Source organism: Seriola dumerili, unplaced genomic scaffold (assembly GCF_002260705.1).
Source record: "Seriola dumerili isolate Sdu_G_001 unplaced genomic scaffold, Sdu_1.0 BDQW01009052.1, whole genome shotgun sequence".
NCBI classification, from domain to species: domain Eukaryota; kingdom Metazoa; phylum Chordata; class Actinopteri; order Carangiformes; family Carangidae; genus Seriola; species Seriola dumerili.
Window position 1 is genome coordinate 27,420 of NW_019183307.1, and position 21,302 is coordinate 48,721.

Here is a 21,302-nt window from a genome sequence, read left to right on the forward strand (position 1 = left end):
TTTCCACCATCGTTTGTTGAATGTTATTCTTTTCTGTAAATTCATTCCCTATCTTGTCTTGTACATTGATTTTGTGAATTTAATTTAAAAAACGGGGGGGGGGGGGTTTTCAGGTTTTCCAAGTTTGTTTTTTGTTTTTTACACCAGTTTCCAGATTTAAGAGGCCAGAAGGCGTCACAAGGTAAATTTTACATGCACTTAATCCAGTTCTGGTTTACAAATGATCGAATGACAAGCTGACTATGGCCAGAGATGATTTTTTTCATTCATACGCCAACATCTTTTGACCAACTGTCAAAATTAAAAGTGAATGTGACCGACATGAATATGCCATACCTCCAGTTTATGGTGGGCACTGAAAATAGCTGACCTGACAGGTCAGGGGTGGAAACAGCTGGCAATGTGCGTTACTGACTGTAGGGGGCAGCAGTATGCTTCCAAAAGTGCAGCCTGACCTGAACTTATTAGAAGAAGAAGGAGGAGAGAGGGGTGGTTATATAATACATACAGGATTAGGAAATAGGGTGTAAATATCTTTATCTCTATTAATGTTATTATTATTTGTTTATTTCTTTTTTTTTCTTTAGTATTCAGGTGATTGTGTACACTCTGACACAGTAGGTGGCGGTAGTATGCACCTCTAAAGCTGGTTTGGATCCGGGAAGAAGAACAAGAACAAGAAGAGAGTAGGCTAAAATAATCTGACATTAACTGTTGGGAACCTACTTGGAGATGCATCGGGGGAATGTTCAGTAATCTAATGAAGTATCTCAAAAACACCGGTTTGATCATAAAATGTTTTTATTTTTTCCAGGTAATATAATGTTCCACATTCCCGTCCAGTAGGTGGCGGTAAAGCGCGTGACAGCTGGTTGCCAATCGACAAATCAAATAAAAAGAAGAAGTAGAAGAATCAGAAGGAGAGAGTTTAATTTTTTGATACATTTTTGTTATATTTCTCATCTTGTGACGGTTGGTGATAAACGATAAAGGAGAGGTGAATCCGTCACACGATGTGCGGTTTCCTGTCAACAGGTGAAGACAGCGCGGAGAGGCCGGTAGGTGAACGTCACAGTTGGTAAAGTGATGCCCACGGTTTGTGTTGTTCACCACAGGATGGTAACGTCAGGCGCTCCATTGAAAAATCTGGCAACACATTTGGAGAACTTTGCCTTTTCTAAATCTTATTCTAGCTTATAACTAACCCCATATGTATTAAGTGAAAACCGAACTTCGAGTTTTACCACATTTTCAACTTATAGTAGTGGCTACTTTGTCTAGTTTTATCGTATTAAAAGTTTGGCTGCTCTACTCAACATTAGCTAACATTAGCTAAACCCACCTACGTAGGAAGAAGCCGTTTCACAAACGAATGTAGCTTAACGGTGATATCTTGTCCCAAAGAAGCATTGAGAGGTGGATTATTGACAAGACGAATTGACCAGAACACTATAACTATATTGTCGTTAGTAAAATAGTCTCGTACAAAGATAGATTTTTGCCAACAAACAAGAAAATATTTAAAAGGACAAGTTTTTGAAGGTAGTTAAGTGTGTATACGACCGAGCAGGATATCCGAGCTAACCCACAGCTAGCTGTTGACTTGGTACAAGTTAATTAACTAAGTTAGCCGTTGCCAAGAAATATGAAATTCACATGCTATTGGTTGTGTGAGGTTAGCTAACGCTGTTGCTCACGCAGCCATGACAGATCTCTCTCTGTAAATACTCTGTTGGGACAAAGTGTGTAGTTTAACGTTGAACACAAGCTAACCAGATACTTTAACCAACCGACAGGCAGCTATGTAATGTTGTAACGCCAGTGTTTATTAGCTAGCATTGCTGTACCTGAGATAATGAGATCATTTAAGGTTTTAATGCTGTCACACTTCACAAATTTGGCCTATATCTTGGTTGGGATTACTACCAGAATCTAGTAGAGGTTGGAAATCAGCTGCTAATTTTAGTTAATGTCAAGATCACCAGACGTTACCTCATAATTTATTTATTTACGTATAAGTATTTGACATGTGCAAGTGTAATTTGAAAAGTGCAATTGTACAACTCATATCCTTACATATTTCTTTTTTTCCCCTATTTTCTATATTATAGTATGAGTATATCTTTTTTATGTATTTATATATTTATATTTATATTTAAACTCATATCCTTACATATTTCTTTACATTTTTTCTGTTTATGTATATATTTATCTTGTGTGTACATATGTATGTATATGTATATATTTATTTTTATCTTTTATGACCTACTTCATATTGTCTTGTCTTTACTGAGGAGCAACTGTAACTCAACCTAATTTCCCCCTGGGGATCAATTAAGTTTTCTGATTTTGGAGATCGGTAAACTTATTTAGTCATAAATTCTCCTTTTACTGATTTATATTTACCTCCTCACTACCCTTTCAGTTTCCTGCCCATCCACATTTAATTTGATGTTAAGGGAAACTGAAGAAAAGATAACAGTAGGGTAGATAGTTTCCACTCTGTGTTGTGATTCATGTCTTCAGCCACTGGGCGTCCTGCTTCACCAGTTAAACATTCTTACTGACCTCTCCTGTGTAGCTCCATAGTGGATTTTCAGCTTCAGCTCAGGGCTCTGTGTGTTTTGTTTTATTTTTTCAGGAATGATCTGTAGCAGTGAGAGGTTGTGGCAGCCTCATCAGTAGCTGTCACCACGGCGGGGGACCTTCGGACCTCCGTCTGCAGGGTGGTCATCTACCTCCAAAAGGTCATGTCTGGAGACAGCTGCCTGCCCCAGCATCACACCTCCCCAGCCCCTCCTCTGGCCTGTCCCAAGACCAAGACCTGCAGTTATCGAGGAGCGGTCGGCCTGGGCAACAAGTATGTCCGGCTTAATGTTGGCGGGACCCTGTTTTACAGCACGCTGCAAATACTGACCAGGCAGAACTCCTTGCTGAAGGCCATGTTCAGCGGACAGAAGGAAGTGTTCACTGATAAAGAAGGTAAACCATCTCTGAACTACAGACACAAGATGACTGTCAACATTATTACTGACAGTAGCATTGCCATTTTTTTGTTTTAGGGTAAAAGACAAAGACATTCACATCAAATTCAAATTTATATTTAAAATAGCAAGATTTAAAGTGATACATTCTATAGTACAGAAAAAAGTCTTATAACTTTTTTTTCCAAGGAACCTCCTATTCGCCTTTGACACTTTACTCAAGATGATATTGCAGATTAAATAGTAAAAAATAACTCGGACACTGATGTTCACATATGATCACAACTGGTCTAGAATGAATCAGATCATTTTACTGAAAATGCTCATTATGTCATGGCCTGTCAAAGACTCTGGGTTTGCTGACACAGGGACTGTGCACCAGTGTCTTACAGGAAACAGATGTTCATATTCTTAACATGGTGTTTTGTGTCTGTTCAGGTTGGATCCTGATTGATCGCAGTGGGAAACACTTCGGCACAATCCTGTGCTACCTGCGTGACGGCACAGTCGCCTTACCCAAAGGCCGTCAAGCTGTCCTGGAGCTGCTGGCTGAGGCGAAGTATTACCTCCTCCATGGCCTGGTGGAGCTTTGTCAGAACAGCCTGCAGGTCAGTCACCGGCAATGTAGTACGAATGTAGTACGAAACCGTTTCTGGACATTAATTTGAATTTATGTTGTTAGTTGAAGTGTTGGACATTTCTTATTTGTGTGTTTATTTGTTGCTGTGTCATTGTCCACTGAAGTAATGTCCTGAACCAGAATAATGGTTCAAATGTGTTTATAGTCTCATCTCAATGTGACTTTTACCCACTTTAAAATGTTATAGCTAGTCTGAACCACATTCTAACTACCTATGATGCTTTTAACTCCCATTGTATGTGATTCTGATTGACAGGGCAATAAAGAGCAGCCCCTGTGTGTTATACCTGTGGTCACCTCCAGTAAGGAAGAAGAGAGGCTCATCCAGTCTTCCACCAAGGTAAACACTGAGCTGGAGCTGGATCATTATGAAGAATCTGAAAATATTGTACAAATTGTTTTTGAACTTTTGAACAGCAGCTCCAGTGTGAAAAATCAGGATCCAACAGTGATTCGTCTTTTCTAGGAATTTGTTCTTGATAATTAAAAGATAAAATAACTGTTCATTTCATTTAGCAGCTCTTCCAAGATAAACATAAGATTTGGTTATTTTCTTCCTATTAATGAATGAATGAATGAATGAATAAATGAATGCACTCACGGTGGCTTCAGAAAGGATTCACACCCCTTCACTGCTCACACACTTTATTGTGTCGTAGATTTAATTTTAAATTGTTCATCAAAAATTATAATTAAATCTACAGCACAATATAGTTTGGACAGTGAAGGGGTCTGAAAACTGTAAAACTTTTTCTTGTCATCAGCTGTGTCCCAGTTCAGGGGTGTGGCCCTTCGTAGACCGCGAAGGCCGAACCGAAACGAGACGGTCTGGTCTACGGAGGATTTTCGCTTTTCGTCACCAGCTGTGCCCGCACTTACTGTTGCAGGCTCCCGTTGCCTAGCAACCTTGACAACATTTACCTTTTTAATTATCCCCGCCAGCGACAGTCAGAGCAGCAGCCATATTGTTTTCATGTTGTCCATCCGTCTCGTTCTCGTGGACACGATATCTCGGAGGATGCATTTGAAATGTGACAGCTTAGTCGCACCGCTGTCACGCATTTGGTCTTCAAATGCAGCCTCTGAACTGGGACATAGCTGCTTCAAGTTCATTCATATTCTCCACATTTAGAAATCAAAGAAGTGAAATCCTGATATTTAATGTCTTGTTTCTCTGTTAGCCTGTGGTGAAGCTGGTGTACAACAGAAGCAATAACAAGTACTCCTACACCAGGTGAGAAAGTCGTCCTCCAGAGGTCCCTCTGCTTCCATCATTACCAGTACTTGTACCAGTACAAGTACCACAAGTACTTATAATGTACATACCTTCTTATTTATGGTTGATTTATTTTTCTACTTTATTCTATTGTTATACTTATTTTTTCTTCTACCTCGTTTTCCTACGCTGCAGTAACAAGTGAATTTCCCCGGTGTGGGATCAATAAAGGTTTATCTTATCTTTTATCTTATTAATTACAGATAATTGACCCCGGTCACTGTGTTTGTTTGCTTGTTTGTGGTTGATGAGTCTCCATCACTTTGCTGTTGTGTTCACAGTAACTCAGACGACAACCTGCTGAAGAACATCGAGCTGTTCGACCGGCTGTCTCTCAGCTTCAACGGCCGTGTCCTCTTCATCAAGGACGTGATCGGAGACGAGATCTGCTGCTGGTCGTTCTACGGTCAGGGCCGCAAACTGGCCGAGGTGTGCTGCACCTCCATCGTCTACGCCACAGAGAAGAAACAGACCAAGGTGAGGAAGCAGGACGTCACACTTAATGTTTTTGAGAAGGAACAGGAGAAATGTTGTTTGTATGGCTCTATTTCATTGAAGGGAGGACTTCATGACACTTGGTTTATTCAGCTGGAATCAGATTTCTTTGACATGTATGTGGATAACATACATGATGAACACATGTACGAAACAAAGACTTAAGAAACAGCAGAGCAGTGGAGGAGGAAAGATCATTTCTGACTAAACCTGAAACTGACACAAACCCTCTAAAAGTTACAACTAAAGCATGAAAATTCAGTCTTTATTCCATTAGCGTCACCCACAGGTTTCTGAAGCTCAGAGTGAGCTGCTCCCCCTTCGTCATCTTGGCAGTACCTGCCTCTACCCCCTAACTCCCAGCTAATCCAAAAATGGTCAAAGAGGAGGGGTGTGTGAGGAGCTGAGACTTTTAGTGACAAACATACACTCACCCACCTGTCACTCAAAGAGACCACGCCCTCAATCCTCCATAACTGTAGTCCTTAATAAAATGTAAACAGGTGAGTTATATAAACAGGTGTCATGAAGGAGGAAATTAGCTCTAGAGACCAAAACAGTTTTTGTACCAGGCTGTAAACATGTTTATTTCTGCTGTAAAGTTGGACATTTTAACATGGGAGTCTATGGGGACTGACTCACTGTTGGAGCCAGACTCTAGTGGTCGTTAGAGGAACTGCAGCTTCTGGTTCTTCACTGCTGATGCTTCATGTTTCAGCCTCAGAGGTTGACTCTTGGTAGATTCTCCACAGAGAAATGAACAAAGTAATGAAAACGATTTCCATACAGACAGACTATTATCAATTATTGTGGAACGTCAGTTTAAATGGGTCTTACAACTGTTTGTGTATTTTCAGGTCAGAACTTATTATTTCAACTTGTATATTTAATCCGTCTGTTCACACTGCAGACACAGTACCTGTTTCTTTCTGTCTCAGGTGGAGTTTCCTGAAGCTCGGATCTACGAGGAGACCCTGAACACTTTGCTGTACGAGACGATGCCGCTGCCTGACAACTCCCTGCTGGAGGCCACGCGTCGAAGCTACAACAGCTGCGGCTCTCACAGCGAGGAGGAGGAGGGGCCGGGGGGAGCCGAGCTTCGTGAGCGCGTCCGTCGAATCCACGTCAAGAGGTACAGCACATACGACGACCGGCCCCTGGGACACTGAGACTGAAACCCCAAACCTCCGGACTGATGATGAACATTCAAACATGGAGTCTGTTGATGCTCATACATTTGTATTTTGAATTTTTTTTATCCTAGTGTCGCCACCACTATCTGAAGGAAGTCCAAATCATGACCTTGATGTAATTACATCTTCCAGTTGTGGCGTCGTCTGCTCTGTCCATCATAATTTAAGAATAATTATCAGAGCAGCTTCTTCAGATATCTAGAGAAGTGTATGTTTTTAATGACATTTAGATTCGTAGTGGAGGAAAAATCACTAATATGCACTATTTCTTAGATGAAATATTGTTCCAATCATAGCACTTACACTCTGAATCAGCAGGAGAGCCTGTTTCATATTTATGGATTGTATTTTTCATATACGCATTTACAACAGTTTGTTTTGCCAAAGATGAACCTGTTTTAGTTTTAATGCAGTTTCACCATGATGCCTTTTTTCCAGCTGTGAAGATAAAAGTTGTTGTTGTTCAACTTTTGTTTGTGTTTTGCTCAGTTTTTAGTTGAAAGTCGGGCTGAACGATGTGCAACAAAAATCATATTGTGATTATTTTTTTATGTAATTTTCACTGAAAAAATATAGAAATGATGATGTGTTTTTTGTTTAGTCTGTACCAAACAAACATGTTCCTTTACATCTGGACAATAAGATTTATAGGTCGGGGCATCTCTGTAGCACCACAACACTTCATTCATGATCTGTTGCAGCTGCTGATTTGGATATTTCACTTTGCCATATTGTGATTTTGATTAATTGTTCAGCCCTTGTAGGAAGGAATATTGAGAAAATCTACAGTTTGAACTTCAGGAGAAGAAAACGCTGGCCTCAGAGAACCAGTGACGCCTGAGCTGCTGCTTTGTCAGAGCCACTGGTGAATCGTTTACAGTTCAATCAAACAAACTGCATTTAATAATAATAAAGAAGTCAGTAGAATTAGACTAAGAAAGCCTTTACTGTCACTGTGAGCTCTCCATTCAACGACAATGCTCTTCATTGGTGCATCGGAAAAAGACAAACAAGCAACATAAAAAAAAACACAAGACAGATCCTTTTCTACTAATATAAATAATATAAATATAGATCTATAAGTCCTGCCAGAGGGCAACAGTTCAAACATCAAATTCAAAGACTGAAGTCTACAAAAGCGAAAGCCGAAGTCGCCTGACTGATGGACGCCACGCAACAATATTTACAACCTTACATGAAAAATGCTCTTAATTCTTTTGATTTTACGAATTAAAGGAATAAAAACAATTGAAGAATAGATAGACAGTAGATCTTCACAGCTACTTCAAAGGTACGGAGTCATCATTTTATCAGTCAGCCTTAATCTAAGTTTATTACAGTGCAACAGGTACCATTGTCTAAATACATGGCTGTCCCCCTTTTTTATTTCATAGATCAGAACATTGGATATTTTAATGATTGATTGATCAAAAATCTGGTCGCCTTAGCAATAGCAAAACTTGTAGCATGTAGCTCCTTTAAAGAAGGGACTCCAGCAGAGGAGGTAATTCTGTGTCATGTTGCTGTGACGTCATTTATTTTGCAGCAGGCCAGCCTGGCATCAGCACTGAGGATGACCAACGTGCTTCAGAGGGGAGGGGACTATTTTTATCATCTTTCTGATCAGCCGCAGTCTCTGTGTGTGAATGAAGCCATTTTTTTATTTTATTTTTTTTAAGAAAGCTGCATTTTAATGAGCTCATTACACACAATGGAGTCACATATCTGTGCATTCAAGAATAAAACCATAGTGAATTATTACAACCATCCAACCTCTCCGCACTCATCTGTCCGCCTGTCACGCAGCTTTCCCGCCCAGAGAAGGAAAAAAAAAAAAAGAAAGAAACTGCTAAAAATAACTTGGAGGCTCCACAGGTTGGTGTGTTGGATGCTGAGAGGCTGCGGGCCGCTGGTCGGGGCGGGGCTGGATGCTGGAGCCTGTGTGAGCTCCACTGATTTTTTTTTTTTTTTAACTCCTCCATTGATCAGTAAGAGTGAGGAAGGCGGATCCTCTGACGTCTCCCCAGGCTGCTCGGCTGCGTCAGAGTCCGGCCGAGCGAAGGAAGAAGGAAACGGGGAATAAAAAGGACCGAGGTTCTGAGAGGCCGGGGAGAGCGGACTGAGAGCGCCGGAGAGACAGACCTGCGTCGTGCACACCGCGGACGGACGGACGGACAGAGACATGGAGGGCTCCACGGAGGAAGAGTACAAAGAGAAATTATTGTGGAACGTCAAGCGGGAGGTAGGCGCTGTTTTCTCGGCCCGCCGAGCTCCACATTCACATTTCTACTGTGTTAGTCTGTGTCTTCATTCAGCTCCACACAACCACAGCCTCTCTGGACGTGTTGTGTTGATAGACATCTTGTGTTTACACGTTGTGTTGCACTGATTTCTGCAGCTGAACATTAATGGACCTTTAACCAGCTGAACTGCACCTGCTTTCATTTCTGTAACGTAGCTTCATTTTCTTTATTTGCTTCAGGTAAAAAAAAAAAAATTAATTCACTAATAATAATAATTAAATCACTACAATAATATGACATTGAGTTAAATCTCATGAATGTGCTGGAAAATATTTCTTCAATACGTTATCAAAGTTTAAATTATGCACATTTCACCTGAAATATATTTTGCATCATTTTATAAAATCCCTGTCAAATTTGTAATGAAGCTGCTGTTATTTAATGAGTGTTGAACCAACGTTGCTGAGCCCTGCTGCTTCAAGCCACAGTCTGAAGTGTTGTAGCAGAGCGTCTCTAACATCCACAACTCAAACAGCGCCACAGGCTTTTTGTTCCCGGTGATGAACGTCTCACCTCCCTCCAGTGAGGAGTAAATCGCTCCTCCTGTAACCTCCTCTACCCGCTCCCTCCGTAATCCTCCACACAAAGCTGCAGCCACAAGGATGCTCCTGCAGCGACATGTCAGTGTCAATCAGAAGCAGCTGATTGTGACAGTGGATGTGGCGAGGTGTGGCTCGCCGGCTGCACTTCTTCAGTCTGAGTGAGTGGAAATGTGAGCTCGTAGTTTCCATCGTTATAACAGAGAGGAGAGAAAGGTCACGCTAAAAATATCCAGATAAAAATCCGTCTGACATCAACTGAAGAAACGGATCATTAATGATCTGTGTTCTGATGTGGCGTTAGTTCTCAATTAACTGAATGTAATCAGCACGTCATGTTTGGTGACAAATCAATGGATCGATCCGTTTACCAAAGCTTGTGCCTAAGTGAGAGCCTGAAGGAAGAGAAAGTAACACACAGTAATACTCTGAGTGTTCTTTACTGTAACACCATCGCTCTGTAGTGGACGTCAGTGATCCACCTGTTGTTCAGCCTGCGACACCTGAACCTTCAGGTTGATGCAGTTTGTCTGTTTTCAGCTCATCTTTCTCTTTTGAAAATAACTCTGCTGTTTTTTCACTGATGCACCTGCACTTTGGTTTTTTTGGAGCTGCTGTGTTGCCGGGAAAATTCGTACAGTCCTTCACAGACAGGAAACGTGTCGGCACGGATTTAATTCTGATGGTTTACCAGGATGGTGGCAACGCTAGAGTCCATGAGGGGGTCGAGTCAAAGTCACAGCTAACAGCAAAAACACAAGCGGCGCCTGTTCAGCGTTATTCCTACTGTTGTGTTACTGTAGTTCGTACTGAGAGTAAACTGCTGTGACTTGAATCAGTACAGACCTGTGGATTTAGAGAAGGTCGAAATGTGACTGAACAAGAAACAACCCAATTTGACGTCAAGACAAAACCGACTCAAAACCATCACAAGATCGAGACGGGTCAAAGCACCTCTCTAGACCGAGACAAGTCCGAGTTAAAACACCTGTGAGACAGAGTCAGAGTCGTAATACCAAGGACATCAAGACAAATCTGACTGAAACCAGAGCTTGAAGTGTGCGATACTTTAATTTACCAAAGAGTGTCCACAGGGATCATGGAGAGACAGTTTGATAATAAGAGACACTCCTGATGGATGTGGAGTAACAGATCTGAAGCCTGACGAGTTCTGTTACTACACACACACACACACACACACACACACACACACACACACACACACACACACACACACACACACACACACACACATACATAATATACAGTGTCAAATACTGTGGCAAATGGTTCCTTTGAGAAAATAAATGTACATCGATATCTCTTAGTGGGTCAGGGTTAGTTCTGACTGCAGCGACCATATAAAATCTAGAATTTAATAATGTTTTGCTCTGGCGCTTTTCTTTCTTCCACCTCCAGCACTGCTCACCACAATATCGAGACAAGTCCAAGTTGAAACTGTGAGACAGCGACATGTCTTCGATTTATTTCGTTGGGTTTTTTGAGCTGTTTTCAAAAGTTTCTGGGGAGATTTGTTGGACTCTCAAAATTAAGAATTTAAAGCAGCCTGAAGGAAAATGTGTTGATTTTTCTGTCATGTTGTGTTTTAAACCTGCAGAGTGCACACTTCCTCCTCTGACCACCCCCCCAGTCACCCACAGGTTTGGGTCTTTAATAATTGAACCGTCACAGTGTCTGTGAGGCTGGAAATAGCTTCGGTTCTCAGGATGTCTTCAGGCTGTGTTTCCTAAACACCGACCATCAGGGAAATGAGGAGGAACATTATATTTCTTGGGTCACTGGAAGCTGTGTTGACGCTGCGAGCTGCGTCTTCACGTGTGGTTGTTATAGAATAAATACTTTACGTTTCCTGGTCGTTAACATTTAAAGAACCAGTTTCTTTTTAGAAGTTTAGTTTCTTTTTTTTCTTTTTTTTCTTCTTTACCTTTTTGACCCCGTGCAGCATTCTCCCTGTTTTTCTTCAATACCAGTTTCTGTGCCAGCTCGTTGTCTCTAAATGTTCATCACCTTTGTTTCTCATGTTTTTTCTACTTATATATTGCTGATCAGCTGGTGATTGGCCACACTTCATCCCTGAGATGCTTCACAGCAAACTGCTGGTCTGAACAAAGCCCTGTGGCTCCTGCTTTAACGCTCCCTGTCTCTTTAAGCGGCACTCAGCTATCTCAGCATTGCTTGGCAACTGAAAGCTTTAGCAGCTCCCGAAGAAGTTAAATTGCATCAGTTGGCGATTAATATCACAGCAGAGAGGCAGGTGGTCTCTTGTACTGAAACAAAAAGCGCCTGCTGCCATCAGGATCCTTTTGTTTTTCTGATGTGTACAGAGGTGCTCTGTTTAGAGACGGTTACAGCAGCAATCCAAAGACGAGCACATGAAGAACAACAGGATGATTATAGATGTATTTTTATAGAAACGAACCTTCAGCAGGCGACAGTGACAAATAACAATTTACAAATGAAATGAGAGAGCACATCCTCCGTCCAAGAGTAAAGTTATTACAGTTTTAAAATATATTGCAGTGTTTCTGTCATGCCTCTTTTCTTTCTTGTAACGTTTATTTAACTGTATTGATCCCAGACCTGCAGCCATTTTGACTTCAGTGCACTGCAGCTCTGGCGGCACGGTGGTGCAGTGGTTAACACGAAGGTTCTGGGTTCAAACTTGTGTGGGTTCTCTCCGGGTGCTCCGCCTTCCTCCCACAGTCCAAACACATTCAGGTTATTTGGTGACTAGATGGTGTGGGTAGGTGTGAACTTGAGTGACTGATCCTTTGTCTGTTCAGCTGTGGTCTACGAAGGTGTCGCCCATCGTAGGCCGAAGGTCTGGTCTGCTGAGGGTTTGCTCTGTGCGTCACCAGCTGTTCTCGCCCCTTTCCGTAGCATAGCAAAGTGTGACTCCTGTTGCCTAGCAACCTTGACAACACGAAACTTTTTTTTTTTTACAAAAACTTTTTGTTTTAAGTCTCTTGGCTTTAACCGTTTTACTGTTAGCTGCTGAACTGAGCTGAAACACAGTTCTCACAATTAAAGTGTAACTTTCAAGAGATTCTGTGCAACACCCTTAACTCCCTCAGCTAAGGAGAAATTCAACCTTGTCAGACTTAAGTAGAAAACTTAAGGTTTTTTGTGCAACCAGCCCCAGCAAGTTATTATTATTATAATTCTTCTTATTTTATTATCGCAAACCAACCAAAGACAGACTTGTGCACTTTTCTCTGAACTTGTGCAGATGAAATCCCTCCCCTGAGGCGGGCTCGTCTTTCTGCTCTGATCATAATCTCCCATGATGCTAAACTGTGAGTTATGGACGAACAAAAAACCTTCTGCATTAGTGAACAGTCTGTTGCACCCCCCCCCCCCCCCGCTAATAAGTGTGGATGTTATTAGCATCAGAAAAACTGCCCTCCGCTCTGCTGATGTTCAGTTGTTTGCCCCAGTCGTGAACATGAGATGAAGGGAAAAGCAAATACGTCCTTATGTAACTGACAGTTGGCTAATGAGCTCTTCTCTCTGTTCCTCCCAGAAACCATTAGCCTCAAGATTCTCAGAAGTGTTTCAAAGTTAGCCAGCTCCACTCAGTCGTCTGACACACACCAATTACATCTACTGATTTTACTGTCATCCCCGGGGCAGATGCTCGGGTTTCTGCAGGGTAAATCGTTAATCAAAGTCCTCTTTATGAAACATGAACGTGTGTGTGGCTGTCACCATGTTGTTTCCCCCTGCCTGAATTATCAACGAGTGTCATTGTGTAAAGGACTAAAAACAACCAATTACCTGTGTCCACATCTCATGAAATGAATGGTACACACACACACACTGACTACACATGACAACACACATTCATACAGTCGTTTGTAAATTAATTGATCCAGACGCTCAGATAACCCCACAGGTCGAGGTAAACGTCAATGGCAGCAGCCAAAGAGGCGAATAGGAAGTTGTAGTCAAAATTTAAATAAAAATATAAATAAAAAATAAAAATAAATGTGAGTTCTTATTTACGTTTAAAGAATTTATTTTAACCACTTAAAAAATGGCCACCGAAAAAAAAAACTATCAATTCCAGTGTATGCTATATTTTGATTATTTTCACCGCGTCATCTTAACCTACGTTTAATCAAAATACTTCACATCGATGGAGCCAAAACTAAAATAAAAATAAAATGTATTTATTCATTTGATCGATGGTTTGACTGATGAACTTGAAAACTTCTTACACTCTTTCCTCCCGTAAGAAAATAATGAAATAATGGACAGTTTAAGCTAATGTAGCCTTGCGCCACTCACCTCAAGCAGAGACGAGGATCAGGTCGGAGAGTTCAGGGAAGCTCACTTCTCTGCTGCGTTCACACATGTTGGCGGAGTGGGAAAAACCCTTTAGAGTTCACATATTATTACAAGGTGGTTAGCCTTGGTGCTAACCTCGTAGTCGGCTTCTTTTGTCCGTTTACTCATTCCTGTAGTTACCAAGTGAAACCACATGCAAAGAAACAGCGTGCAGCTCTTATGGAATGAACTCAATTGAATCGTATTCATGCTGATATTGGATTTAATTTTATGTAACTGGCAGTGGTGGTGCGTTTGTGGCCACTCAACACTTTGTCGATTTCTCTGTAGTTCCCAACATCTCCGACTCTGAATTACAAATCAGAGGCTGTCGTGAAAGGTGTTTTCTGTGCTGCACCTGATGATGACTGTATGAACTATACAACATTAACGAGGCAGCATCCCCACCTTAATCTACTCTAATCTGTCACATTTTCTCCCTCTGCAGCCACAAAGGATTTTATTCAACTTGTTCCACATATGCAGTTGTCATGCCCAAGACTTTGATGTGTTAAGTCTGTGGATTCTCTAACACAATGCGTCAGTGGACACGTTGGATCTTCAAAAGTGAGACTCGGATTCTGTTCACAGAAAAGCCTCCAGAAAAGGCCAACCTCTTAAAATGTTTAAATAATTAAAACTACAGACTGCTTAATTCTGCCTTCTAACAACACATGCAGATGTAGATGGTGTGAATTCAAACAAAGACCATGATTTTAAGAAGCTGATCTGCTCTTTAATAAACACTTATTGTAATCTGAGTTCCTCTTAAAGGTTCTGTAAAGGTAACTGCCACTAGATGTCGCACTACACCACCAGCCTCACCGTGATATGCTCCAGACAGTTAGCCAACTAGCATAGCAACGTTTGCTGAACACATTTATAGTAAAGGTAACAAGTTAGCTAACGTTATGTCTACTGTAGCCGTCACTAATGAAAACAGACTATAACATTATGAACCATCAAGTCACTGACACATGGAGGAGAAGAAAAACCAGTTCAGAGTCCAGCTGGAGCCTTTAGCAGCTCATAGGGTTTTCCTCCCAGTAAACCAGACCAGTATCTGCTCTATGGTCAGACTGGGAAATAAATTCAGCCTTGGACTGATCCACTGGGACCGGCCACACCAATGGCACTGATGGAGCTGATAAAGACACTGATGGAGCCTGTAAAGACTTTATGGGTGTTTTGACGGTCCACCAGGATCTGAGCCGGTAGTCCTCAGTCCAGTCCACCTGTCCTCTGTCTCATCTGTTTCTTTGTCCGAGGCCTTTTTAGATAAAAAACTTTACATAGAAAACAGCTGTTTGCTGCTGTATTAATGTTTAAAATCTGGTTTACAGAACATTTAACACACTTCATCTTGCATTGAGCAGCACACCAAAATGTAAACCATACACCTGACAGCCTGCACTAATTAAACAGGTTCATTCCCACACAATCAATTCAGTCTCACAGTCAGGTATTGACCCTGGGACCGACCGCTGTGTATCACTTCACTGATTCAGTGGGTAGAGGTGCAGCTCTGGGTAAATATGTGGATCTGTTTGCACATCTCTGCGTGGGCTGTGGTCAGTCAGTGTCTGTACGAGAGCATTAACAGGCTGAATGAAAAGCAGCGGTTCAATCTGACCTGAGAGTGATGGCCGCTCACCCAGCACATGGTTATACAGAGACCACTTCCCCATTCAGTGTGAACATCTTCCATATTATTACACCTTTGTAATTGTTGGAGGTTGGGTCTCTTTGCTGTAATGATTGCAACCAGATCAATTAAGAGTGAAGCATTGATCAGGGATGGGTGTTTGGTTTGGTTTGGTTAAAGCTCCTCCAGAAATGTTTTAACTCTTCAATTTTCTTTAACACGGTTTTCCTTCATAAAAAGTGGAAATAAATCTAAAACTGGCTCTGAAGCTCATCTCCTGTTACTTCCTGGATGAGATATCTGGATCAGCCCTGGAGCCCCGCCCCCACCTGCTGGCTCCAGGTGGACAGGTGAAAGAGCAGAGAGTATCAAGATGGTCAGAGGAGGAAACATCAGAGAGACTCAGCCACATGTTTGAGCCTCAGTCAGACCCAGACTCAGAGGAGGAGTCTGAGACCAGAACCAGAGACTAGCAGACGGATCAGAGCGGTTAGCGTAGTTAGCATCTTTTATTTGTTTATGTTGTTTGTTAGCTTTTAACTGGCAGTGGCTGACACAGTGTTAGCGGTTGTGCTAATGCTAACTCTCTTTCTCTCTGTACAAACAAGGTTGCAGGTGTATTTAGTCCCGCCCCCTGTCCCCACAAGTTGACAGGATTGGTTGGTGAGGTCTGTGACGTATGAAACCCTGAATCTGTGTTAATGAGACTGTGATTGGTTCACTGCAGTTCAAGGTGGAAACACTCAGTCATGGAGTTGATGGTTATTTCACTTGTCGTCTTGTATTATATAAAAACATCATGGACGTTAAATTCCTGTTTGTAATGACAGAACTGTTCTTAAAGGACTCTGACTCTGAGGCTCTTCAACCTTTAACTCTGGCATTTCCTTGTTTCCTTATCAGAGCTTCTTTTATCTCTGCAGAGGTGGATCCTGGTGGATGTTAAGACAGGAATGGTGAAAAGCCAGTTTGACCACATCTGTGGGGCTAATGGGACTCGTTCAACTGGAGACGTGCAACAAGGAGACACTCTGTCTGTGGTTTTATAATGAAGGATATCGATAAATTTTACATTTCATAGTTTCATATTCATCGTCCTGGGTGTGTGAACTGTCTTACCTACATACATGTGCATTGAGAGAAACAGCAGGTTTACAGCTGAAAGAGAGAGCTTGACCTTTAAAGGCTAAAGGTCAAAGGTCAAGGTTACAGCAACCTCAGAAAATGTGGTTTTGGCCTTGTAAACGTAAGATCTCTGTAACGCCTTGAGGGAATTTCTTCAAATTGGGCACAAACATTCACTTGGACTCAAGGACAAACTGATTAGACTTTGGTGGTCAAAGGTCAAAGGTCACTGTGACCTCACAAAACACTTTATAGCCATAACTCAAGACTTGATAGCAATTATGACAAAATTTCACACAAATTATTCATATTTTCTCAGACTCTGGATAAACATGATGTGACCTGGAACGAGTCTGAGAGGAGGAGGTTTATATTTTAATCACTGTTGTGGAGCTCCATCACGTTAAACATTAAAACGTTGTGACCTTGTTTTGCATGTGATGACAGCTTAAACTGTGTCTACACATGAAGCGTTCAGGCACAGTATTGAGTGTAGGTCACTCTGGTTTCGGCAGCGTTCAGAGCCCAACGTACAGTCAGACAATATGATTTGAGATGTTTATGCTTCTGTAGCACAAGGGAAAGGAGTGGTTGTGTAGATCGCTGTGACACTGGGAACAAAAGTTCTTCAGATGCAAACAGGAGTGTGACTGTAGCTCCTGAGTAGAGAACCTGTGCTTGTTTCATTCTGGAACTGTGCGGTTGAGGTTTTGTTGGTGGAAGAAATCAGAGAGAGCCTGAACAACAGAGAAGCTCAACATTGAAAAACAAGGTGGACACTAGCGTTTTTCTCTTTTTGTCATGTGCTCTCACTGGCTCTAGAAAATGGGTCATTCAGCCCCCCCACAAAAAACTAAAAAGTTGAGGAGGGCCGTAGCTCACCTTGGTGATGAGGGTGATAACAACAGCTCCACAACACAGGGAGAAAGTTGGGGTGATCCTGTAGTAAGAGCTTTATTATCATGCAGCCAAGCAATTAAATTCTTCCTGTTTATCAATTACACCCAAACAAGGCAGAGGTGTCAGACAGGTCCCGGATTAATTACTGACGACAATTAATTCTACAGAGAGAGCGAACTTAGACAAGCGAACGCCGCAGTGAACTCAGGCTCCTCTCCCCACAGACTCAGGAGATAACAGCAGAAAGACTCATCTGAGTGTTTCCTGGATGTCACCATGTTAATTGGAAGTCAGCGGTGCAGATGTTCGGGGGGAGACTGTCTGAGACCGTCGCACTTGTCTGAGCCTCAAAGTGATGCCACTGCAGTGCAGCTTAAACTTCACATTTGTTCATCTGATTATATTATTGCATTTGATGTTTCAGGTAGAAGTGAACAGCAGTTCAGAGTTTCATTTGTCACATGCAAAGGTTCAAAGTTCAGTGAGCAGACGGACTGAGAACTGCGAAACAAAAGGATTTATAAATGTTTCATTATTAGGTTATTAACACTTTATATATCATAAATAAACTATTACAAACAAGTTATAACAGTTTTCATACATTGATGCAAGCTCACTATTTGGCAAGATCAAGTAAATGTTTAATACTCATTAATCTGACTGAGTTGCTACCACTTATAACAGGTGACAGGAGTCTTTTATTAAAGTGTAAAACACATCATCATTTATTACTGAGTTGCTATAAAGCTTCTGTTTCCAGTTATAAATGTTTGTAACTGATAAATAAATAGTTGTAAAAATGAGATGAAGAAACATGTCGCTGTTGCCCTTTTTATCTAATGAGTTATAACAGTTTGTAATTGATTTATAAAGTGTTAACAAGCTAATTAATAACCTAATTATAAACCATTCATAAATGCTTTAGGTCGTCTGATTGTAAAGTGTTATGTGAATATTTAATATTCGTGCTCTCCAGAGGACGACCCTCATGTCTTGGTGACCTCTTGACCTTTCCCCGCAACACTACGATCAGTCCTAAAGTTCCACTTGTGTAAAAAATATCAAAATCCGATCAGTGGTTTATGATGAAAACTTTACGGAGCACGTTGGAGAGGATGACCTCTCTCCAGTTTCCTTTACAGGCTCCATCAGGCAGGAACCTCCCAGCCTCAGGTTGACTTGACATTTGCTGTGTTCATGTTTATACGGCTTCCTGATGTTTTGAGGACACGGCTTCCCCTCCAGCATTAAACCATTTCCTGTTTAATTCCTATGAGTTGTGAGGATGTGAAAATAGAGAGAGCCGCCAGGATGGTGTTCGTTTGGTCCGACACCTTCCCAGTGAGGGGAGAGCTGAGCGCTGCAGCAGCTCTGGGCCTGGCAGCGCTCGGTGTTCAACATTTTCTCTCTGTCTTTGGTGCAAAGTGCTAATTGCTGTGGTGTTTCTGCACTACACTTCCCAGAAATCAGTTGTCAGTGAAACAGCGTGGGCGACGCTGTGATGCCTGCGTGTCCTCACAGAGAAACATTTATTCACTGGGAATTTAAAGGACTTTTTATTGTCACGTGACTGAAGCACCTTGACTGTGATGATGCTGACGACGGCTGAATAAGTAATGATGGCAGCGGTAACTATGGTGACAACGATGGCATTGATTCCAGGCACACTAACAAACTCTGGGTCTTTTGTGTGCAGGTGAAGCAGATTATGGAGGAAGCGGTGACTAAGAAATTTGTCCACGAAGACAGCAGCCACATCATTGCTCTGTGCAGTAAGTACATGCTCCTCTTTTTCCCTGCGCACACACACACACACACACACACACACACACACACACACACTTGTTGAACTCCTCAGCAGGTGACTTGGTGCTGCTTCTCCGTCAAGGACACTTGTTGACGTCACCGTGCCTCTGACTGTTCTGCTGCATCAATGGAAAGTTAATAATCACAGTGGAGCTAATGGAAACCAATTTCAGAGAAAGGCTTTCTAGGCCCTAGAAAGATGTGTGTGTGTGTGTGTGTGTGTGTGTGTGTGTGTGTGTGTGTGTGCGCGCACATACACTCTGGTTATTATTTACCAAAAGTCTAACGTGTGTATGTGTCTTAGTGACGCCCTGATTGATTGTCATTAATACTAAGTGGGTAGATGTGAATTAATGCGTCTTGTGACACAACAAAACAACATGTCGCTGTGTGGAACTTTTACAAAGTGTGTGACTGATATAACGTACGCCATCTTTGGGGGCCGTCCCTCCTCATCCCCTCACATTATGTTGCTGTAATCAGATGTGTTGTTGAGACCTCAGTCACACTGGCACTATTGATTTCTTCTTCTTCTGATTGGTCTGCATTGAGCTCTGTTTGTACAGGATCACTGAGGAGTGCTGGGCGACACGCTGATGTAAACTGTGAGACAACATCACACAGTACTTCACTTTTGATATTATATATATAATATCTTTTATATTCTTACACACACACACACACACAGCGTTATGGTATGGTATACGTATGTTATGGTACATGTATAGTATATGTATGGTATAGTGTTGTACAGAGCTTTGTGGAGTCGGTCTCACTTTTAATCAGTTTTTCAAGACAATAAAAACAAACAGTAACTCAGACGTGACCTGGTCCACATGTTCAACGTTAACATGGGAGGAGGTTGATGATGATAATAATAATAAATAGCGTCTCGTCGTTCTGTTTTCTTTTGAAATGCGCGTTCGTAGCAGTTTTCCGGCTGTGGTTGGACCTTTCAGTTCTACAAAGCGAGCAGAAAAGCATTTTATTTGACCTCTGTCAGAGAGAGGAAGCTGCTGCTTCAAATCAGCTGCTGGATGATATCTGGGAACGCTGCAGTTTCCTCTCTGATGTTTGTATTCGCTTCCTTTCATGAGACAAACAGCTGTGAGTCATCGGACTGATCCCGCTCGATGCCCCATGACCCCGTCAAGGAAATTACAACGTGGTCCTCTTCAACCTTCAGTGTGTGCTTTGTTCACGTGTGGAGAGAGAGAGAGAGAGACGTTTGCTTTATATTTTGTCATCTGGAAATCATTTTTAACTTCTACATAAATGTCGCCGTGTTCCTGATTTCACCAGAACATCCAGCCACTGATGTGACTGTAGCTGATCTGTTTCACTAGTTTATCTTCACACCGAAAAAAAATTTCAGTGCAAAGAATTTGTTCTCTAATGAATTTATGATTTGGTTGAATTTGGTTGAATTTTGATTTTCAAAAATTTACAATCACACAAAGTAAAAATATTATTTATTATAAAGATGATACACCATTTCTTTTCACTTTGTGACGATGTTATGTTTTTCATTTGGAAAAAATTAATATTTGCTATTTAATCTAAGTATATTTTGAATAAACTAATTAAAACAGTCTTTGATTGATAAAAAGTTTTTGATTCAGTATAAACTATATTTTTAATTAGACATTAACTGACATTTAGTAACGGTTTGGATCTTGACAAGAAAAAAACACATACATATACATACAGTATATATACTGTAAGTATATGTATGTATATATGTTACTACTACTAATGTCAGTCAGTATAATACAATTTTTTTGCCTTTTTACAACTTAAAATTTACCATAAACAAAAGCTAACTTTGTTATAATGTAAAAGTAGAATTTTAATTTAGGACAAAACTAAAAACATTTTGTAAGAGTCACTGTTTAATTTAGTTTACTCACTATAAATAACTATAAATAACTATAAATAACTTCTAACCAACCATTGTGATGCACTTGTTCCTGATGTTGTGAAGATTTTAATCAAAGTCCATCATTTGTAGTTTTGTTTGATCTTCTGTTTTTTGCCTTGTAAATA

The 21,302-nt window shown here is 41.2% G+C and overlaps 2 protein-coding genes across 2 annotated transcripts in view; both read left to right on the forward strand.

Annotated features, from left to right (window-relative positions):
• Window positions 1-846: 846 nt before the first annotated feature.
• tnfaip1 (TNF alpha induced protein 1) lies at window positions 847-7,007 on the forward strand. Its single transcript, XM_022770014.1, has 7 exons — window positions 847-1,058; window positions 2,642-2,982; window positions 3,423-3,592; window positions 3,881-3,964; window positions 4,806-4,858; window positions 5,182-5,377; window positions 6,334-7,007. Exons 2-7 carry the CDS (start codon window positions 2,751-2,753, stop codon window positions 6,562-6,564), a joined length of 966 nt encoding a protein of 321 aa, XP_022625735.1. The 5' UTR covers window positions 847-1,058; window positions 2,642-2,750; the 3' UTR covers window positions 6,565-7,007.
• A 1,743-nt stretch (window positions 7,008-8,750) lies between these two features.
• sgsm2 (small G protein signaling modulator 2) overlaps window positions 8,751-21,302 on the forward strand; it is a 54,829-nt gene continuing 42,277 nt past the window's right edge. Inside the window, exons 1-2 of the mRNA XM_022770015.1 lie at window positions 8,751-8,830; window positions 19,147-19,222. Of these exons, the coding sequence (XP_022625736.1) occupies window positions 8,771-8,830; window positions 19,147-19,222 (136 nt within the window). The 5' untranslated portion in view covers window positions 8,751-8,770. The remainder of the gene's footprint in view (window positions 8,831-19,146; window positions 19,223-21,302) is intronic.

Bases quoted from the DNA above. Each gene is read 5' to 3' on its own strand.
- tnfaip1 (XM_022770014.1), top strand. From the start codon at position 2,751: ATGTCTGGAGACAGCTGCCTGCCCCAGCATCACACCTCCCCAGCCCCT. The intron at 3,593-3,880 runs GTCAGTCACCGG...TCTGATTGACAG, and splicing joins TTTGTCAGAACAGCCTGCAG to GGCAATAAAGAGCAGCCCCT. The intron at 5,378-6,333 runs GTGAGGAAGCAG...TTTCTGTCTCAG, and splicing joins CAGAGAAGAAACAGACCAAG to GTGGAGTTTCCTGAAGCTCG.